At 44.5% G+C, this 17957-nt stretch overlaps 1 protein-coding gene and 1 non-coding gene across 2 annotated transcripts; one reads left to right on the top strand and one right to left on the bottom strand.

Moving 5' to 3' along the window:
- Positions 1-8: 8 nt before the first annotated feature.
- On the bottom strand, positions 9-9850 carry LOC119219981 (fructose-bisphosphate aldolase A-like). The gene is made up of 8 exons (XM_037475512.2): positions 9726-9850; positions 8965-9081; positions 7591-7857; positions 7254-7414; positions 7001-7084; positions 3101-3275; positions 2809-3008; positions 9-2712 (listed from the first exon to the last, which is right to left on the bottom strand). Exons 2-8 carry the CDS (start codon positions 9074-9076, stop codon positions 2620-2622), a joined length of 1092 nt encoding a protein of 363 aa, XP_037331409.1. The 5' UTR covers positions 9077-9081; positions 9726-9850; the 3' UTR covers positions 9-2619.
- A 7794-nt stretch (positions 9851-17644) lies between these two features.
- Positions 17645-17717, top strand: trnaa-agc (transfer RNA alanine (anticodon AGC)). Its single transcript has one exon. It is a non-coding gene; the product is annotated as a tRNA-Ala (tRNA).
- Positions 17718-17957: the final 240 nt, after the last annotated feature.

The following is a 17957-nucleotide window of genomic DNA, read 5'->3' as shown; positions in this document are numbered from 1 at the left end:
GTATGTTACTGGTAGGAGACGCACTTTGCTCTACTTACACAAGACGGAAGCCTCGTTTACTCAAATCTCATTTTAAAATAAAAATACCTACCCCACATACATCCACTGGTTGTTTTTATGCTCTAGCTCTGTTTTTAGGATAACTGGAACTGATTGAGTCAGGAGGAATAATCAAGGGTGATGTAGTCCACTGTGTGCTGCAACTAAAAGGGACGGTTTCTTGGTTGGCCTCTATCTGCTTTAGGTTTAAAAGTACATTGTGTAGGATGTAGTGGTCAGACTACAGATTCTTGTCAACTTATGCTATATCTGTGGTTGTAGAAATCAACTACGCATCACTAGATGTCTCTGCAGCAGAGGTTTAATATGGGCCTACGGCCATTTAAAGGGCACACATGATGAAAACCTCCCATACTAGCGATGTGTATCTAATGTGCCTACCAACCCACAAACTGAAATATGACAATACAGGTTATCCTTAGATTATTGACTTAGTTCACACCCCCATAACCAGATCCCCAGTGGGCTGGACGGCACTCTCAAGCTGGTGATCACATTGCCTGTCATTCAGCTGATGCCTTTCTTTCTATCCAAAACCATTTCCAATGAGTGCATTTCAACTACTACAGACCTAGAACAAGAATCAATTTATCCACTTTGTAGCTAGTCTACAAAGTGCTAAAAGCGCTGCTTCAGTGCAGTTTCCCATTTGATCAACACAACATGCATAGTACTTTTGAAAAGGTGCAAAATACCCATGACAAACTAATGGGAACAACAGAGAGTTGACATTGGACTCCCCTGAGTCAATACTTTGTAGAACCTCCTTTTGCTGCAATTACACCTGTAAGTCTTGGGAAATGTCTCCACCAGCTGTGCACATATAGAGAGGGAAATGTTCATCCATTCTTGGCAAAAACGTTGACGCTCAGACTGATTGGATGAAGGCCATTTTCAAATCTGTCCATAGATTCTCAATCGGATTGACGTGTGGACTGTGACTGGGCCGTTGTAAAACATGAATGTGCTTTGATCCAAAACATTTCATGTTTAGGGTCATTGTCCTGTTGGAAGATGAAGCCCCAGTCTCAAGTTTGCAGACTGCATCATATTTTCTTCAAGGATTTTCCTGAATTTGGCTCCATCCAGGTTTATGGTTGACTTTCCACAGCAGCTTTCTTGCCGCTCTTCTATAAAGGCCACATATGTGGCGTACACAGCTAATAGTTGTCCCTATAGGGTAATGCTCTCTAACAAACTGAGGCCTTCACAGAACGGTGGACCAAGAGCTTTGTGAGGGGTTTCGCAGGAGGTGAATACATTCATACATACATTTTCACTTGTAAATCATCAAATCCATGTAAACTTTCCCCCAACCTCCAGATGGATTATTTCTGGGTTGGTCCATGAAAAAACCCACAATGGAATACATTTTAATCTGTGGTTATACCATGACAAAATGTAGAAAAGTCCAAAGGGTGTAAATTCTTGCAAGGCACTGTAGACTGGACCGGATCTGTTCGCAGCACGGCACTTGGGTAACAATGTTTGGAATTTATTGCCGGCAGCCACTGACAAGTGAAGGGAACAAAGAAGCGTGAATTCAGGTTAAAGACCAGTTAAGCTGTTGCATTCTTGATGCAGCTGCTTTTTGAAAGTCAACCAACATTTATCTGGTTGCCTGTGTTAGCATAAAAAAATTGCAGTCTTAAAGCAGAACAAAGAAAAAACAATGATACCAAACAAAGAAGTTCCAAATCAGTGTTTCTCCTAGGATTACAACTTCAGGGGGGGGGTGTAGTAGTCGTGCAAACGGTCCGGCCGAGGTAGTATTAGTTGGCCGAAAGGGTAGTCACACTGGTGCTCTGCCCCACTGCTGCAAGCGCCACACAGACCTATTAATGTCTGTGTGGAAAAATTACTAAGACGTTTTTTTGTTCTTTTTTCAGGGGGGGTGGGCCCTGTTATAATAGTACGCTAACACGTTAGACAATACTCTGCCTCCCTTTCCCCGTCACATGCACATTCCAGAAAATGTCTCCTACAGCTTGTGTACTATTTTTGCAAATAGAGCAGGCTCTACTTCTCGGTCGAGGGCGGTCTTAAAGAAACCGGTAGAAAAAGACCTCTGCAGACAGTACAAGGAAAAAGAAGCATGAGACTGGTTTAAACCCAAAATGCAAGTATGAAACAAAGTAAGTTTGATAGACCCCATGAGAATTTGGACCAACCCCCCCAATGGCTTAACTAATGTCACCTGATGAGATCCTAGGGGGCCAAACGTTCCATACAATTGTTGGTGTTATACTTCTAGTCTAGTTACCTCTCCTCTGGAAAACAAGGACAGCCACTTGACAAGGTCACACCTGAAGGTTTGGTTTGCGAGGGTGGTGATTAGGCCCAACACCAAACAAACAAGTGCAAGGTCAAACTCGAAAAGATAGAGATAGAATATCTTTACTGGGCTTATGGCTAGTGTAGTCAAATGGTTATCTATCCTGGAACTCCTTGGGCTCTTATGCCTAATGGAGTGATACTGGGTGGCTGCTTCTGTGTGTCTGAGAATGTCTGAGAAACCAGGGGAGTGACTGGGTGGAATAGGGACGTGCCTGACTGACTTCAGTAGGCGTGGTTGGCCACAAACAGAGATTCCTGAGCTGCTCCCTTCTCTCCAGATGATTCAAACTTCCCCAGAGCTGCCTTGCTATTATTCTGTGGAGAAACACAAAGAAAAGGATACCTTAGGAAATGGGTTTGTATCCGTCATCCCCTAAACTAAAACTGGGTCTCTCTACTCTGTTTCCTCACCAGAGCTCTCTTGATGTACTCCTCCTGGCAGGCCTTGCCATTCTCTTTCTTGCCTCCCCAAGCCTTCAGTGCAGAGGCCTGCAGGGCCCGGCCGAAAGAGAAGGTGAGGGCCCACGGTCTGTGCAGGGCGCACTGGTTGATGGCGTTCAGGTTGATGGTGGCCTCAGCCTCGCTCTGACCACCTGACAGGAAGGTCACACCTTGGGGGGGAGAATGCACAGGAAAAAGGTCAGGTACCGATCAGGTATAAAGGTAATAAGCATGTGTGCAGATAGCTACGAGTTGCGCTCACCTGGCACTGCAGGGGGCACAGTGCGGCGCAGTGCGGTCACAGTTGCCATGGCGATCTCGTGAGGATTGTACTTTTTAGGGCAGGAGTGGCCGGCGGTCACCATGTTGGGTTTGAGCAGCGTGCCCTCCAGATAGACGTGGTGGTCAGACAGTGCTTTGTAGACAGCTGCCAACACCTGGCAGATTTCATAAATACAGGCAGTCACGTGTCAGGCAGGGAATGTGTCTAGAGAGACAAGTGCATGTAATTCAGATAGAATCGGGTAATTTTTCAGGGAAAAAAAGTTTTTTTTTTCCCCTCTGTGGCCCCCAGACCGGTGGTTGGGGATTACCTTTCCTAAAGAACAGGTCTTGACCTTGAATCTGCCCCATATGCTGTAAACCTAGTGGAAATGTGCTGGTATCACAATGCAGTATCTGTCCTCAATGGAACATGACGAGATTAACTGATGGATTGGCTGAAAGCAACTGTTACACTACTACTACTACTGACTACACTACATTACTGATTCTAGGATGTTGCTTTCATGTTTTATGTTGTACCAACAATGTAACAATAGAAATAAAAGACAATAGAAATATCTCAACAATTGGATTGCTGTTGGATAGCCATGCCTCCCAGAGACCATAGACTGGCTAGTCTGAATTAGGGACATTCGCTATCAACCTGAGCTGAGTGCAGATCAGAAACTAGTAGAGAAGAAGAAGAAAGTATCCTTTATTAATCCCTGTATCTCTGCATTTAACCCCCTCCCACACAGTGGGGGCAGTGTGCTGCCATAAAGGCACGTGGAGAGCAATTAGGGCAGTAATTCTCAACTGGTTTTTAATGTGTCGCGGGCCTTTGCACGGGAAAAAAAAAATCACAAAAAAATTGATGTGGTTTTATTTTGAAGGGACTTTATTAATGCAGCGGAATGTCGTTTTTTTTGGCTCATTCGTCCATGTTTCAGCAGCGTGTGCCAGGTTGGGTCAAACCATTCTGATATGGGGGAGACATTGGATTTTTAGGATAATTAAACATCCTGAATATAAAATATAAAATTCAGCTTATGAACTTGATTTTAAATTAATTTGAGATGTTGAGAATGTTTCTCGATTTGGATCGCGGCTTGTCATTAAGGGGTGATGGTGGGTCCCGGAGCCAGACCAGTTGAGAACCACTGATTTAAGTAACTGTTAAATCGTCATCATTTTTTTGTGGCCCAGCCAGGTCCACACACACTATCCTTATGCACCCGCCCTGATTAACACTCCCTCCCTGTTCATGTAGCTACCTCCAGTCCCGATTTCCAATCACAGCCTGCTAAGCAGTGTTCGAAATGAGGGGCATCTGGGGGGGTCCCGGACCCCCTATAAGTCATTAGGGACCCCCTATAAGAATTTATTTTTAGATTTTGGGGGGTTCCCGACAAATATTTTTAACATTAAAAATGATAGGTCTTTAGTGACGTTTTATATTTATAACAATAATTTATTTATTTCCTAACCCGAATGGGCAGCAATCAGGGCAGCTAATAGCATCACAGATAGATAAAAACGAAGCCTCACAAAGAGTGAAATCCCTCATGAAAATCCTGTAAGTGCTTCGATTATGTTTATATCTCCATAATAATTGCTTATTATAGTAAAATATTTGGAGTTGGTGTTCCTATATTAAAAGTTGCATTAACCAACTCAGATACCCAGTGTAACGTAATGATTACAAGAGTGCGTTTGTCAACGTTTCTTGCTGTATGTGTATGAAGCCAAACTGCCAGCTAACAGCAGACATGTAGCAGTTAGCTAGACTAGTTATTCAAAGCTAGCAAACTAACCTAATTGTCAGTGATTACAAAAGATAGCGAGGACTTAATTCAAGTCTGTGAGTTTTGAATGGGAAAATGTCATCCACGTGAATCGTGTAGATCCGAAGTTTTTTTTGGGGGGGGGGGGTCCAAGACCCGGTGCTAATACGGTACAGGTGTCTTAACGGCCGTTATCTACCGGACCGAATAGCAACTCTGATTTCGGTGCCTTATTTAGATGCCACTCAAATGCCTCCCGCTTCTCCCTGATGCTCCGAAAACGGACGTTAGAGGGAAGTGAAACAGCGCCGCACGGGACGCTAGTAAACACTACACTGGACAGCAGGTAACGTTAGCCTACCATTAGCTAGCAGCTGACGTATATATATATTTTAAATATGTCAATGGAGCAACCACGGTTAAATACTGACAGCTAAACGGTGTAAAAGTGTGTCTGTGTTTCACTGAACAGTCTGTAGCTGCCGTGGTCTGAAAAACACAGATGTTACGTTCACGTGAAATTCGCCTCGCCAGCCTTGTGCTGCATTCGAAGTTGTTGTAAAAGTACCCTTTTCCCATTGTTTTAGTTATAAGTTATTGTTATTACATTATTACTAATTCATTTGATTTTGAGCTGACTATCGTTTCCTTTTTTTTACTAAAATATAATATATATATACTATATATAAAAACATTTTTGTGTTAGCACCCGGAAAATGTTGTGTTCCTCCTTTTTTTTTCTTTTGGGGGGGTGGTTGTGATGGGGGTGTGTCAAATGTAAATTGTGCCTTTTTTATACCATGGCTGTTGTTGGGTGAAATTGTAGATGTATTGTAGATGTACAATTGGTCACTAACCTGATGAAGTTGTTAACAAATAAATAAAATATGTGCCTGGTCACTTAACATGTTGATTTCGAATAATGTGGTTACTATTGGATTATTGTCATAAATGGCTTTCGGTCATGTTAGAATATCGTACTTTTTTTTTTAAACGTGTCCCTAAAGATTTTAGTTCAGGTTATAGATTGACTACTTTAAAACAAAGTAAACCATCTAATGTAGGTACAGTCTTTATAGACATGATTATTATTCAATCCAGCGGCTAGTTGTTTTACAAATCCCATTAACATAAGGGATGAGAAATGCCATTTGTATTTGATCAAACCCTTTGAAGGTGCATGGTGCTGCCATAATGAGTACACCAGGTGGATTTAGGTAACTTAGTTAACTTCTTTGCTCAAGGAAAGAATAACCTGTTATCCACTTTGTCATGTCAGGGATTTATATAAGGTGCTGTAACTTTGTTGCTCCAGAATTAGAGGGTTACCTGTTTGATTATAGCCAATCCACTTCTCCAGACATCACTACAATACTGGGACTAGCCCAAACCATGAAAAACATCGCAAGACCATTATCCCACCTTCAAAATATGTCAATATAATTTTGCCTTCAGTATATAGTGTAGCAAGGTATTCTTCAGTATTATTATAGTTACATTTTAGGGGACCCCCCCAAGAGTCCTAATTCATTTCGAACCCTGCTGCTAACTCAATGACGCGCAAAAAACTCCCAGTTGTTGTGAAGTTGTGACGCATCAGACCAGTGTGTCCGCAATTTCTCCGCACCCCCCTTGCTCTTACGTTTTTGTTTCTCCATCTTAATCCACACATTTCTTTCTGGCTCTGAGCCACTGACTGCATCTGACTGACACACAGAGAGGGAGGGGTGGAGCCTGCTAAGAGATGATTGGGCCGGCCCAGTGTCAGTATGGAAAATGAACCAATGGGCCGCTGTCCCTGCTTTTTATAATTTTATAATAAATTGTATAGGCCTATTGACCCCCAAGTGCGTCGACCCACCGGACATTTGCCCGGTATGCCAGATTACCAGTCCAGCCCTGCTTGCTGGTGATTAGGTCAGACGCCCCTCGACTACTAATGTCCCTTTTACTGATAAACAATAGTCTTTTCCTTAACTAAATTGTCTTTTTTATGCCTTTGTTAATGTTGCTCTCCTTTTTTGAGAGCACGCCAAATTCACGGTTGATGCCAGCTTATGAGAGGTAAGCCTAAATGACTATTATCTGTTTCCCATCTGACCACCATCACTCACCTTCTCGGTCACATACTGGCAGCGCTGCAGGTCATGGTCGCCGTCCGGAAGAATCTCAGGCTCCACGATGGGCACGATGCCATGCTGGGGAAGGGGAGGAAGGCAAGGGTGTGGAGAGAACATTGCAACAACCGTCATGACAACAGAGACAATTTCACTTCACCGCTCCTAGATTGGGACATCTCTAACGGTTGCTTGTGTTGCTTCACTGTACTGTGTTTAGTGGAGTGTGTGTCCTGTTTGAGTCGCTCACCATCTGGCAGATGCTGGCGTAGCGGGCCAGCACGTTGGCATTCTCCATGATGGCCAACTTGGACGGGGTCGTGGAGGTGATCTTTAACACACAACGCCACTTGGCAAAGTCAGCGCCATCCTTCTTATACTGAGCACAGCGCTCGTACAGCCCATCCAGACCTGACAGATACACAGAGGTGGAGGCAGCTCATGCTCAAGTTATTATAAATTGTGAGTTGATTTCTAAAGTGGTTGTTTTCTGGTGATGGAAATCTGTGTGGAATCTCACATGCTGAAGCTAGTCAGTACCATTTAAGTAACCTTTGTTCTTGTTACTCTCATTTCATTCACGCTACCTTGAGTGGTAGTCTCTCCATTGGTGCCAGCAAGGGGAACCACACCCTTGTCCACCTTGATGCCCACCACCATGCCCTTCTCTTTCACCAGCTGGGGGAAGAGCTTGCCATTGTCCGTCTTCTGATAGAGGGTCTCGTGGAAGAAGATGACCCCGCCGATGCAGGGGCCGACCCGGTCGTCGGCGGTGATAAGCAGCTGGCGGTAAAGCCTCCTATTCTCCTCCGTGTTCTCAGCGTTGATGCTCTGGAAGCGCTTGGCCACGCTGCCTGGAGGTGCAAGGAGATGGGGAGAAGGGGGGTTGGATGGGTTTAAAAAACATAATTTACCAGTCGGGGAGGCTGGAGACTATCCAGGTCCATTTCGATGAATGAGTCTTTATGATATTGGAGTGGGCTGGTGGGGTTTGGATACATTTGTCTTGATTGTGCCCACATACTGTTTAAACTTGACAAGACTAGACTGGCTGAAGTCTAGACTGGCTGATCCGATCAGCAAAATATGATGTCAGAGCGTTCAGAACTGAGTTATTGCATCCTAATACAATAATGATTTTAGGAAGAATAGTTTTTTGTGACTACATCCGAGGCTAAGGAGGGCAACAAAGGACCTGGCAGAGGAGGCTGAGAAAGGGAGCTTTTGGCTCTGGCTGAGGAGGAAGGATAGGTGTTGGGGGAAGAACACCTAACCCCAGACAACAGCTGCAGGGGGGAACAACTTTCAGCTGCAGGGGGTGACAGGGAGACGTCCCTGTCACTGCTTCGCCACCAGGAGAAGTTCCGGAATTGGTGAATGGTGGTTTCTGGCTGATGACCCTGCAGCTGACCCATGGGCACCGGAGGAGGTGCGACAAGCAGCAATGCCCAGCAGGTGGTAACATCTTCCTGTACATTCACTGAGAACTGTTGAGAACTGTTTGAGAAGGTTTTACAGATAGAATTTACTCAAAGGCGTTACACAGCATTGATGCTGCCAGCAGGGTACCCAAACATCACATGGAGCCAAACACTATTTTGGATGCAGCATACGAGAGGACTGTTGACAAACCAATGCAAGAAAAATTTGGACAAATGGATTAAATAAGTGGTTGTTATAAGTTAATTTTGTCCTTGTATAACTGCATCATAAGATTCTCCAATTCTCCAAAGGAAATCCCTAGGCTTTACAGACTCCACTGCACAGTAAATAATGGAATATGGAAAATGATCTTTTTGAACATATACCGTAAATGTCAGCATATACGTGCACTAATATTCAAGCATCTGCTAAGATGACCACGCGATTCAGTGTCTGCAGAGCGCAGTTCGTACTGGAGTGTTAAACCAGCAGGGAGTTTCTATGTGATTACTGAGGCTTGGTGGGATGACATGTCGTACCTGTGGATTCATCAGCTGCCAGAATACCTTTACCAGCAGCTACGATCCTCTGAGCGATATCACTGAGCTCCTTCTTCTGCTCACTGCTCAGGGAGGGATACGCATGAGTCATGGTGACTGGGATGAAGACCAGGAGAAAAGAGAGATTCATAATGACATATTTATTAATAACTCTACGGCAGTATTACAAAATTCTCGACTTTAATTCTAGAGAAATAAAGTAATTTACACCTTAAATCATCCTTAAAATATATTTGTTCTATTAATGTACACTGGTTTATCCTTAAATATACATTTTGTATAATGCACCCTCTTTATTTTAATTGATGAAAATCAAAAAAAGAAAAGCAGAGCCTGGAATCATTAACGTTCGGATAATCACTAAGAGAAATAAGAAAAAAAGTACATGTCCTCTGTAAAAGGAAACTATAAGTTAGCTGAGACATGAACACCCTCTGAGACTTGACTACAGGGGACTGTTGCTGGCTTTTTAATCCTGCTGGTGTTAAATAACGTTAGTAAAGTAAAGTTAAGTATTTATATGGCAAAAAGCTTAAACGTAGCTTCTTCTTCTGCCACTTCCGCGTCCAGGCCGGTCTGCTGAAAGAGGTTACTGGGAGTTCCCTGATACAAATGGCTACCGGAAAACTCAAGGAAAAAACGCCATTCGTATTTACTCAACTCATAAACTCGACTACAGAGAACATAGCTAAAGCTGGTATCTTCTATGCATACACTTCGATGGAGAAAGTAAAACTCACCTGGTTGTCGGTTGTGCAGTGTGAGGAAGCAGTGGAGAGACGTAGAAAGCTGCTTTCTTAGAGGGCACAGATGGAGACAATGCACGGGGATCCAATGAGATCTCAGCTTGTGACAGGAATGACGCAGTGACTACGGTGATGCTGAAATTACGGGGGAATTAACCCTCATTTCTGTTTTACAGGTAATCCGTTCCCCGGCGTTCGCTTCAACGTCTGATACACAGCTCCATAGACCTCCATAGTCCTAGAGTCACACACTTTACTGAAGCTGGATATTCTGTTCCAGTTGATGGTCAGATGTTTTTGTATCCTTTCATTTGAGGGTTTCTGCCTGACTGTGTCTGGTCAAGAAGAAGTGAAGAAGGGCCTGCACAAAACCATTCTACTCATTACAACTCACATGTCTTCCATCAAAGACAGCTGAGTCAATCTGATTTATTTCCCGAACTAACATGAAAGAATTTAACCGATAAGACGTGGACTGCTAGTGTGTTTTCATCTGCATTTCACTTTGAGAGCTTGTTGCCTGTAAGACATAACAGAGGCCCTAAAAACCCTCAGCCACGGACCTCAGGGCGTACGTGAGGAACCTCACGTGCAAGATGATGCCAACCAGAGCATCATCGCACTGAGGAATTCCTATTTCTGGAGAGCTAATATAACATATGTGATCAGTGATTACATTACATAACATTAAATGTAAGTGATGTGTTTCATTTGAAATTTCTATCCTATATCTGACACCTTCCCCTTCGAGTCACAACTGGTGACGTTGAATATGAAAAAATGATGCAGGCAAGCCATCACAGGTTGCTCCTTTTCTCACAAATTACAATTCATTACAAAATGCTGTTCTGAGATATGTTTATTCTGTTCAAAAAAAAGATCAATTTGTGCCGTTCTGTAAAAGGAGCCTACCACCTGCTACTTCTCTGCATTTATTGGACAATCGTAAAATAGTTTTATTCCGGCTACTAGAAACTTTAGTCCAATAAGAAGTTGAGATACAATGGTGACTGGGTCCGCCCACATACTGTCAAATGCAAAGAAAATCCAGTGAGGAGATAATGTGAGAATGGAAGCCCATTTCCGCCACACAAAAAAAAGAAGGGTTGAAAGTCAAAATTATGACTTATGGGCAGAGGTGGGACAAAGTCATTGTTATGCAAGTCACAAGTAAGTCTCAAGTCGTTGCCCTTGAGTCCCGAGTCAAGTCGAGTCAAAGATGAGGCAAGTCCCAAGTCGAGTCAAAAGTCAAAGCCAACAAGTCTCAAGTCGAGTCCAAAGTCTTCTTATTATAGTGGGGACGGGGAACCCTGGGTGATGGTGCGCTGCCTCACAGACCTAGACTACGTAGGGAAGGGAAGGGTAATGGTGGATCGACTGTGACTGTGTTATAGTACTTTAAAACGGACGTTGACATAATATTGTTGAGGATTTCCATCGGAGTCTGAATCCGGGTTCAAAAATCCCGATTTTTGTAAGCATGAACGAGCTGTCTCGTTGATACGGTAAAATGGACTGCAGTGATTGGATGGACTGGTTTCCACAGTATCGGAAAGAGAGGACCTGGGACCGGAGGTGCCAAAAGCGGATAATCCCGCCCCGCTCCCGTGTGAGGGTCGTCTCTCTGAGGACCAGAGGGCAGACGTGGCCCGGTTGCAGAAGCGGTTTGCTGATGTGTTCTCCCCCCGGCCAGGCCGGACCGACCTGATAAGGCACCAAATTGAGACTCCCCCGTCTGTAAGGTCACGACCCTACAGACTACCCGAACACAAAAGAAAAGTGGTTCGGGAGGAATTAGCAGCTATGTTGGAGATGGGGGTAATAGAAGAGTCCAACAGCGCCTGGTGCAGCCCCATCGTTCTGGTGGCCAAGAAGGATGGGACTGTGCGGTTCTGCGTGGACTACCGCAAGGTGAACGATGTGTCACGATTCGACGCCTACCCAATGCCCCGGGTCGACGAACTCCTGGACCGGCTGGGCACTGCACGTTACTTTACGACCCTGGATTTAACTAAGGGCTACTGGCAGATTCCCCTGTCTTCAGAGTCCAAAGAGAAGACAGCGTTCTCCACTCCGTACGGGTTGTACCAATTCACCACGCTTTCCTTCGGCTTGTTCGGTGCCCCGGCCACGTTCCAGCGGCTCATGGACAGGGTGCTGCGTCCGCACGCCGCATATGCAGCCGCGTACCTGGATGATGTGATCATCCACAGCACCACCTGGGCGGAGCATGTGCGGCGGGTGGACGCAGTGCTGGGGTCGCTGAGGCGGACCGGGCTCACCGCCAACCCGGGGAAGTGTGCAGTTGGACGGAGGGAGGTACGGTATCTGGGGTACCACTTGGGGGGTGGGCAAGTGCGCCCTCAGGTGGACAAGACGGCAGCTATTGCGGCCTGCCCGCGCCCCAAGACAAAAAAAGAGGTGAGGCGGTTTTTGGGTCTGGCGGGGTATTACAGGCGGTTCATCGCCGGCTTTGCGGACCTCACCAGCCCCTTGACCGACCTGACCCGGAATGGTGCGTCAGATCCGGTCCAGTGGTCGGAGCAGTGCCAGCGGGCGTTTGAGAAGGTAAAACAAACTCTCTGTGGGGAGCCGCTCCTCCACACACCTAACTTTTCTCTCCCGTTTGTTCTGCAGACCGACGCGTCGGACAGAGGGCTGGGGGCCGTTTTGTCCCAGGAGGTGGAGGGGGTCGACCAGCCCGTAGTCTACATCAGCCGGAAGCTATCCGAGAGGGAGGCCAGGTACAGCACAGTGGAAAAGGAGTGCCTGGCCATCCGGTGGGCGGTGGACTCCCTACGCTAGTACCTCCTGGGACGCTCATTCACCCTCTGTTCGGACCATGCCCCGCTCCAATGGCTCCACCGCATGAAGGATACTAACGCCCGGATCACTCGGTGGTATCTGGCCATGCAGCCGTTTAACTTCAAGGTGGTCCATAGACCGGGGACGCAGATGGTCGTGGCGGACTTCCTCTCCCACCCTCTGGAGGGAGGGGGGGGGGGGAGTAAGCTAGGCCGGACGGCTCCCCGGCCTAAGTCGGGCGGTGGGGGTATGTGGTGGCGGGCGTGGTTTCAGCTCGGCTGCAGGGGGGAGAGAAGGGGAATGGCTCGGGGAACAGTGCCAGGTGGGAACGCTTAGCGACCAGCTGGCGTTAACTAACATGCATCCTCTCGCCCCTATTTAAGAGACAGTGAGGCGGGCGAGCGGGGGGCGCAAACGAGCGAGCAGGACGCCGGTGCGTGTGCTTGAACAGCAGCAAAATAAAAGCATTGTATACGGGCAACCTTGTTTCCAGCGTCTTTCCTACCGAACCCGACACTGCACACCGTACAGTCTCTTAGGAGGAACTTAATGAGGTAATATTGACTTGGAACAACCACAGAGTCCGTTGAGTCCACAACTCCCGATCACCTCATGGACGTCCCTCCATACTGCATGCAGTCCCTCAACTGTTCGGAGGCAGAGATTCTTTGCACCATGTGGACCTGGAGAATGTTCAAGTCTGCCTAGAAGAGTGTGTATTCAAGGACTTGAAGACGTGTTTCATATCTGTGTGGACCTAATGTCAGAGTATAACCTGAAATTAACCAATGATGTGTTTGAAACAGTGAACCTGTATATTGAACTCAGACATCTGATAAAGAACGAACGAACTCTGACTATTTGTAAAACCATTTACACACACATAATTATTAATTTTTTCATGTTAAATCACAAATTGTAAATGTATGAAATAGAGCTCGGACAGAAACGTTTTTTTCATTCCGATCAAATTACCCTACACATTTTCACATGTGATTTATCTAACAACCATAACAGTTTTTCTGAAATTTCCTTAAATCAGATTTCCTCTGAGCCCGGTGTATTAAAACATTTAAAGGACCGTGTTCGTTAACTGAAAACAATGTTCAATAAAGCAAAGATTGGAAATTGGCTGAACATGCTGAAAATTATGGGCAAAATGTTAAAACTGTGACACTCAGTAGCTGATGTGTATCCTTTATAAGCCAACAATCTGTAAACCTAAATCTTCTCTGAAACTCGTGGAGTTGTGTGAAGCAGACCGTGAAGTCGGACCCAGTGCAAAATCTAAGGATAAGGGAGAGGTGCTGGGTGTCTGACTCTCTCAGGTATGCGCTTACATACTTGACTACTAGTTTTTCCTGGGCATTCTGGGCAATGGGGTAAGTGATTGATCTGGTGATCTTTCGCGATGTTGGGTGTGGCTCTTCATAGACTGCTGCAATCCCTTTCAGCTCTGATCTAACAGGTACAAGCATGTTGCCCCACTGTTCAATAACAAAAGCAGGCTCTTGAACCAGTTTTCGGTGAGTAAGCTCCTTTAAGATTTGCTCCATGCTCCGTGCTGTTGGAATGCTCCGGCAGTTATGCATATCCAGGATTTCCAACAATTCTTCAAGGTCAACACATTCAACAATTATAACAAGATTTAAAGATTGCCTGCTCAGACTCTGACACGTACTTGAAAAAGCATTCCACAAGATCGCTCTCCACAAAGCCGAAAACACCTTGCTCCAGAAGAACGAATTGAAGCGATCTCTAAAGCATCCACATGATGTAATGTGGATGCTTTACATTACCTCTGGCAAGGTAGGTGCATCAGTATGGTTGACTGTGGTGTAAAGAAGGGACATACTTTCATCGCTTGCATTTGCAATGCAATTCTGTGCAGCTTCCAACATAAATTACATCAGAAACATGTATCTCCACATTGTCTGTTCCAGGAGTATATGGAGGTGGCATCATCGTTCTCCTCCTCAAGATGGATGTCATTGACAATGTCTTTCTTTTTTGTTGTTAAATAGAAACGCAGGAGAGGTAACTTTGTCTTTTCGTAGAGTTCCCAGACTGTGATACTACCATCCAATGAATGCTGCTGAAAATCAGTTAAATTTATGTCAAAATCTGTACAGCTCCCCTCTGCATTTACTCCATCTGGAAAAAACAACAGGGTAGCCTTTTCAATCAAGTTCAGTTTTTTACTATTTTTTGGGACACTCTCTTTTCTGGTTCCCCCTCCCTTTTTGGTGCGCATCTGTAAAAATTCCCCTTCACAGAAATTCATCCATCCTATCTCAATTTTTTTTAGCATTCTTTGGAGGGGTTTGATGCTTTCTCTGAAAAACATGATCATCTTTGTTTCGTGAGAGCTTTCCTCTAAGTCGCTCAAAGATCTTTGACTTGCGACTGCTGGGTTCTTTTTCTCTCCGTCTGCAAAAGCCAAAACCTGCATTTCCGATATCAGATATTTATAAAGCTCTTCTTCACTTTAGGTTTTTTAATGTTTAATACAAATTAAGCATTTCGTAGATCAGCTACCTTCTCGTGTTCGCTGCATGTCTTCCTCGGGTACATGCCGTGACCTTAAGTAGTCACTTAGGTCCTCCATCTTGTGAAGGTTCACACCTCTGTTAAATAAAGGTTTACCTCAAATGTGACCTTAAATCAAACGTCTAAATACCACACCTTTCGTTCTTTGATTTTAAAAGAAATGTTCAGTTAACAGAATAATCATTTGATTTTTGACGTGAACCCGGGATAATGTACAACTGGTAGTAACTGTATAACAACCATGTTGTTTGGATGTTGGCAGTAACCCATCACAGGCACTAGGTCTGTGGCTGGTGAGGAGATGAGGCACATTGATATTTTTCACTACTTCTCTACTTTCTCTCATCAAAGTATATTTCCTGCAGTTGTTAGACATGTAAATCATTCACGTAGAAACGTTGACACGTATGCATTTACATCATGTTTACTGGGCCATCGACAAAAAAAAGGTCCGGAAAAAGCGTCAAATAACGCATTGCGTTGTATTCACGTTTATGGGATATTTCAACACGTACCAAATCTTGTTTAAAGAGCTATGTTGATGTTGTCCTCCTTTGAGAAACACACGGAACACATCGCTGATTACTGACAGTTTTCATTTCCGTTCACGAACATTTAAAGTTACGTTACCTCAGGGGAACATGGGTCATCAACGGTGAAACTATATTGTTGCCAAAACTACATTAACTTCTATCTTGTAACGTGCTAAGCGTTAACAGTGAACTGATTAAGATAATCTCTTTGACATAATTACATTTTCACGTTCAGGTCTGGTAGATGCAATCAGAGCAAAGAGATTGAGGCCGTTCAGTACATTACATGTCATTTAGCTGACACTTTTATCCAAAGCGACTTAGAATAAGTGCATTTCCAGTTACGGCCAGTGGTCAGACAACCGGTTTGTCTGGATGGGGGAGGGGGGAAGTGGTTGGTCCGCTGGTGCTCTCTGTCCGCTACCTGCGGTCGGTTATCAAAACATTGGCCAAATGACCCGCTTCAAACTTTATGAACACATACAGAATCCCTTTGTGTTGATTTCTAAAGCCTCGCATTAAGACGTACTTCACTTTATTTGAGACGCTGCGCTACTTACTTACTAAGTCGCTGTGTTGTGCTACATTCTCAATAAAGTTTGAAAAAAAAACACTTAGGGAAAACCCATCCATCGTAAGATACTCATTTACATGTAATTTGCATGAGGGACTAAACTAAACGCTACTAAAAAAGGATCCTTCCGCCGACCACCGGAGGAACCTACTACTGACCATCGCCACCTTCCACCAACCACTTTTCGCACTCGGCGCTACTGTTAGAGTTTTTCTCAAATGCTAAAACACAAAAGCCAATCCTCTAAACCAAATGACAAGTTGTCTAAACACATTTACTAAATCTAGCCATAATTTTCCATTATCATAAGATTTATGAGAACGGAGGATTGTGTTTTGTGAATTGTGTCTTCATGTGAAATGTGTTTAACACATTTTCCCTTGCTAAAACACAAGTTGCAAAAGAAATCTGCTCATATTCTCAAATGAAAGCTCATGTGATGCAAAATGCTTGCCACAGTCAGCAATATTTGAACACAATGAACACGCCTGGTGTCATTCATTACACACAACGACTCAAAATTGAAGACACTTGTTGCTAATGCTGTAACCACATGTATAAAAGCAAGTTGAGAGTGCACAGTTTGCTAAAGATTCCAAACAAACACAATGGATAAAGGCAGAGTCAGGGGAAGAGGAATTCGAGTCAGAGGAGGGAGAAGAGCTGGCCATGGAAGAAGAGGAGCAGGCCAACGAGGAAGAGGAGTTAAAATCAGAGGAGGAAGAAGAGCTGGTTAATGAGGAAGAGGAGGAGGCCAACAAGGGAGAGGAGAAGGTCATGGAGGGAGAGCAAGACAATCTCGCACCATCATTACGGACACAGTCATTGACCATGTCATTGTCCATGGCATGACAATGGCTGAAGCAGGACTAAGAGTCCAACACAACAGGTATTGTACTCTATTGATTCCTTTGTCACAATACAATTTTACAAGCCTGTGAAAGTAGTCTATTGGTTTCAAATCAGTTACTGTATTGTAAAACATGTCAATTGACAACACGTTTCTTTCTTTAGAGTTGAAAGAATGCCACATAGAGGTGGGAGGGTTGCCATATTTACAGCGGCACAAGAAACCCTCATTGTGGATAAGGTTTGTGAGAACGACCTCATCAGAATCCGGGAGATCAGAAACAAAGTCATTGCCGATATGTCAACTTTGAGAACATTGATGATGTCAGCTTGGCCACAATAGACTGAGTTCTCCGGCGCCAAAAGATGCAGAACAGTTCTATAGGGGAGGAGAATGGGATTCGAACCCATGCATGCAGAAAACAATGGATTAGCAGTGAATCTCCTTAAGCACTCGGCCACCTCGTCTTGTTTGTTCAGAGTTTCGGCATAATTTGATAATTGGCAATATAGAAGCATGTTTTCATTGTGCTGGGAGGTTTTAAAAGCGTTTAAATGCAGTGTCAGCCTTGTGGCAATTCGACCCAGGCATTCTTTGTAAAGGGGAATTAGCTCAAATGGTAGAGCGCTCGCTTAGCATGCGAGAAGTTGCGGGATCGATGCCCGCATTCTCCATTATTCCAAATGTTCAGAGAAGGATATAGTGACAATGATTAGCATAGGGCCAAACACACAGCGGACAAGTCTTAATTTAGACTACGATTCACGAACATTTTGTTGAATGCGACCGACATATTGACCAACTCATTTTTTTAAATCACCTTAAAGGTTTTGTAAAAATGTATGTTGAGGGGTTGAGAAGATCAGCTATGTTTATCCTAACCAGATGCAGAGGAAAACTAGCTCAAATTGAGG

Source organism: Pungitius pungitius, chromosome 12 (assembly GCF_949316345.1).
Source record: "Pungitius pungitius chromosome 12, fPunPun2.1, whole genome shotgun sequence".
Classification (NCBI taxonomy): Eukaryota; Metazoa; Chordata; class Actinopteri; order Perciformes; family Gasterosteidae; genus Pungitius; species Pungitius pungitius.
This window is presented reverse-complemented; position numbering and strand designations above follow the sequence as displayed.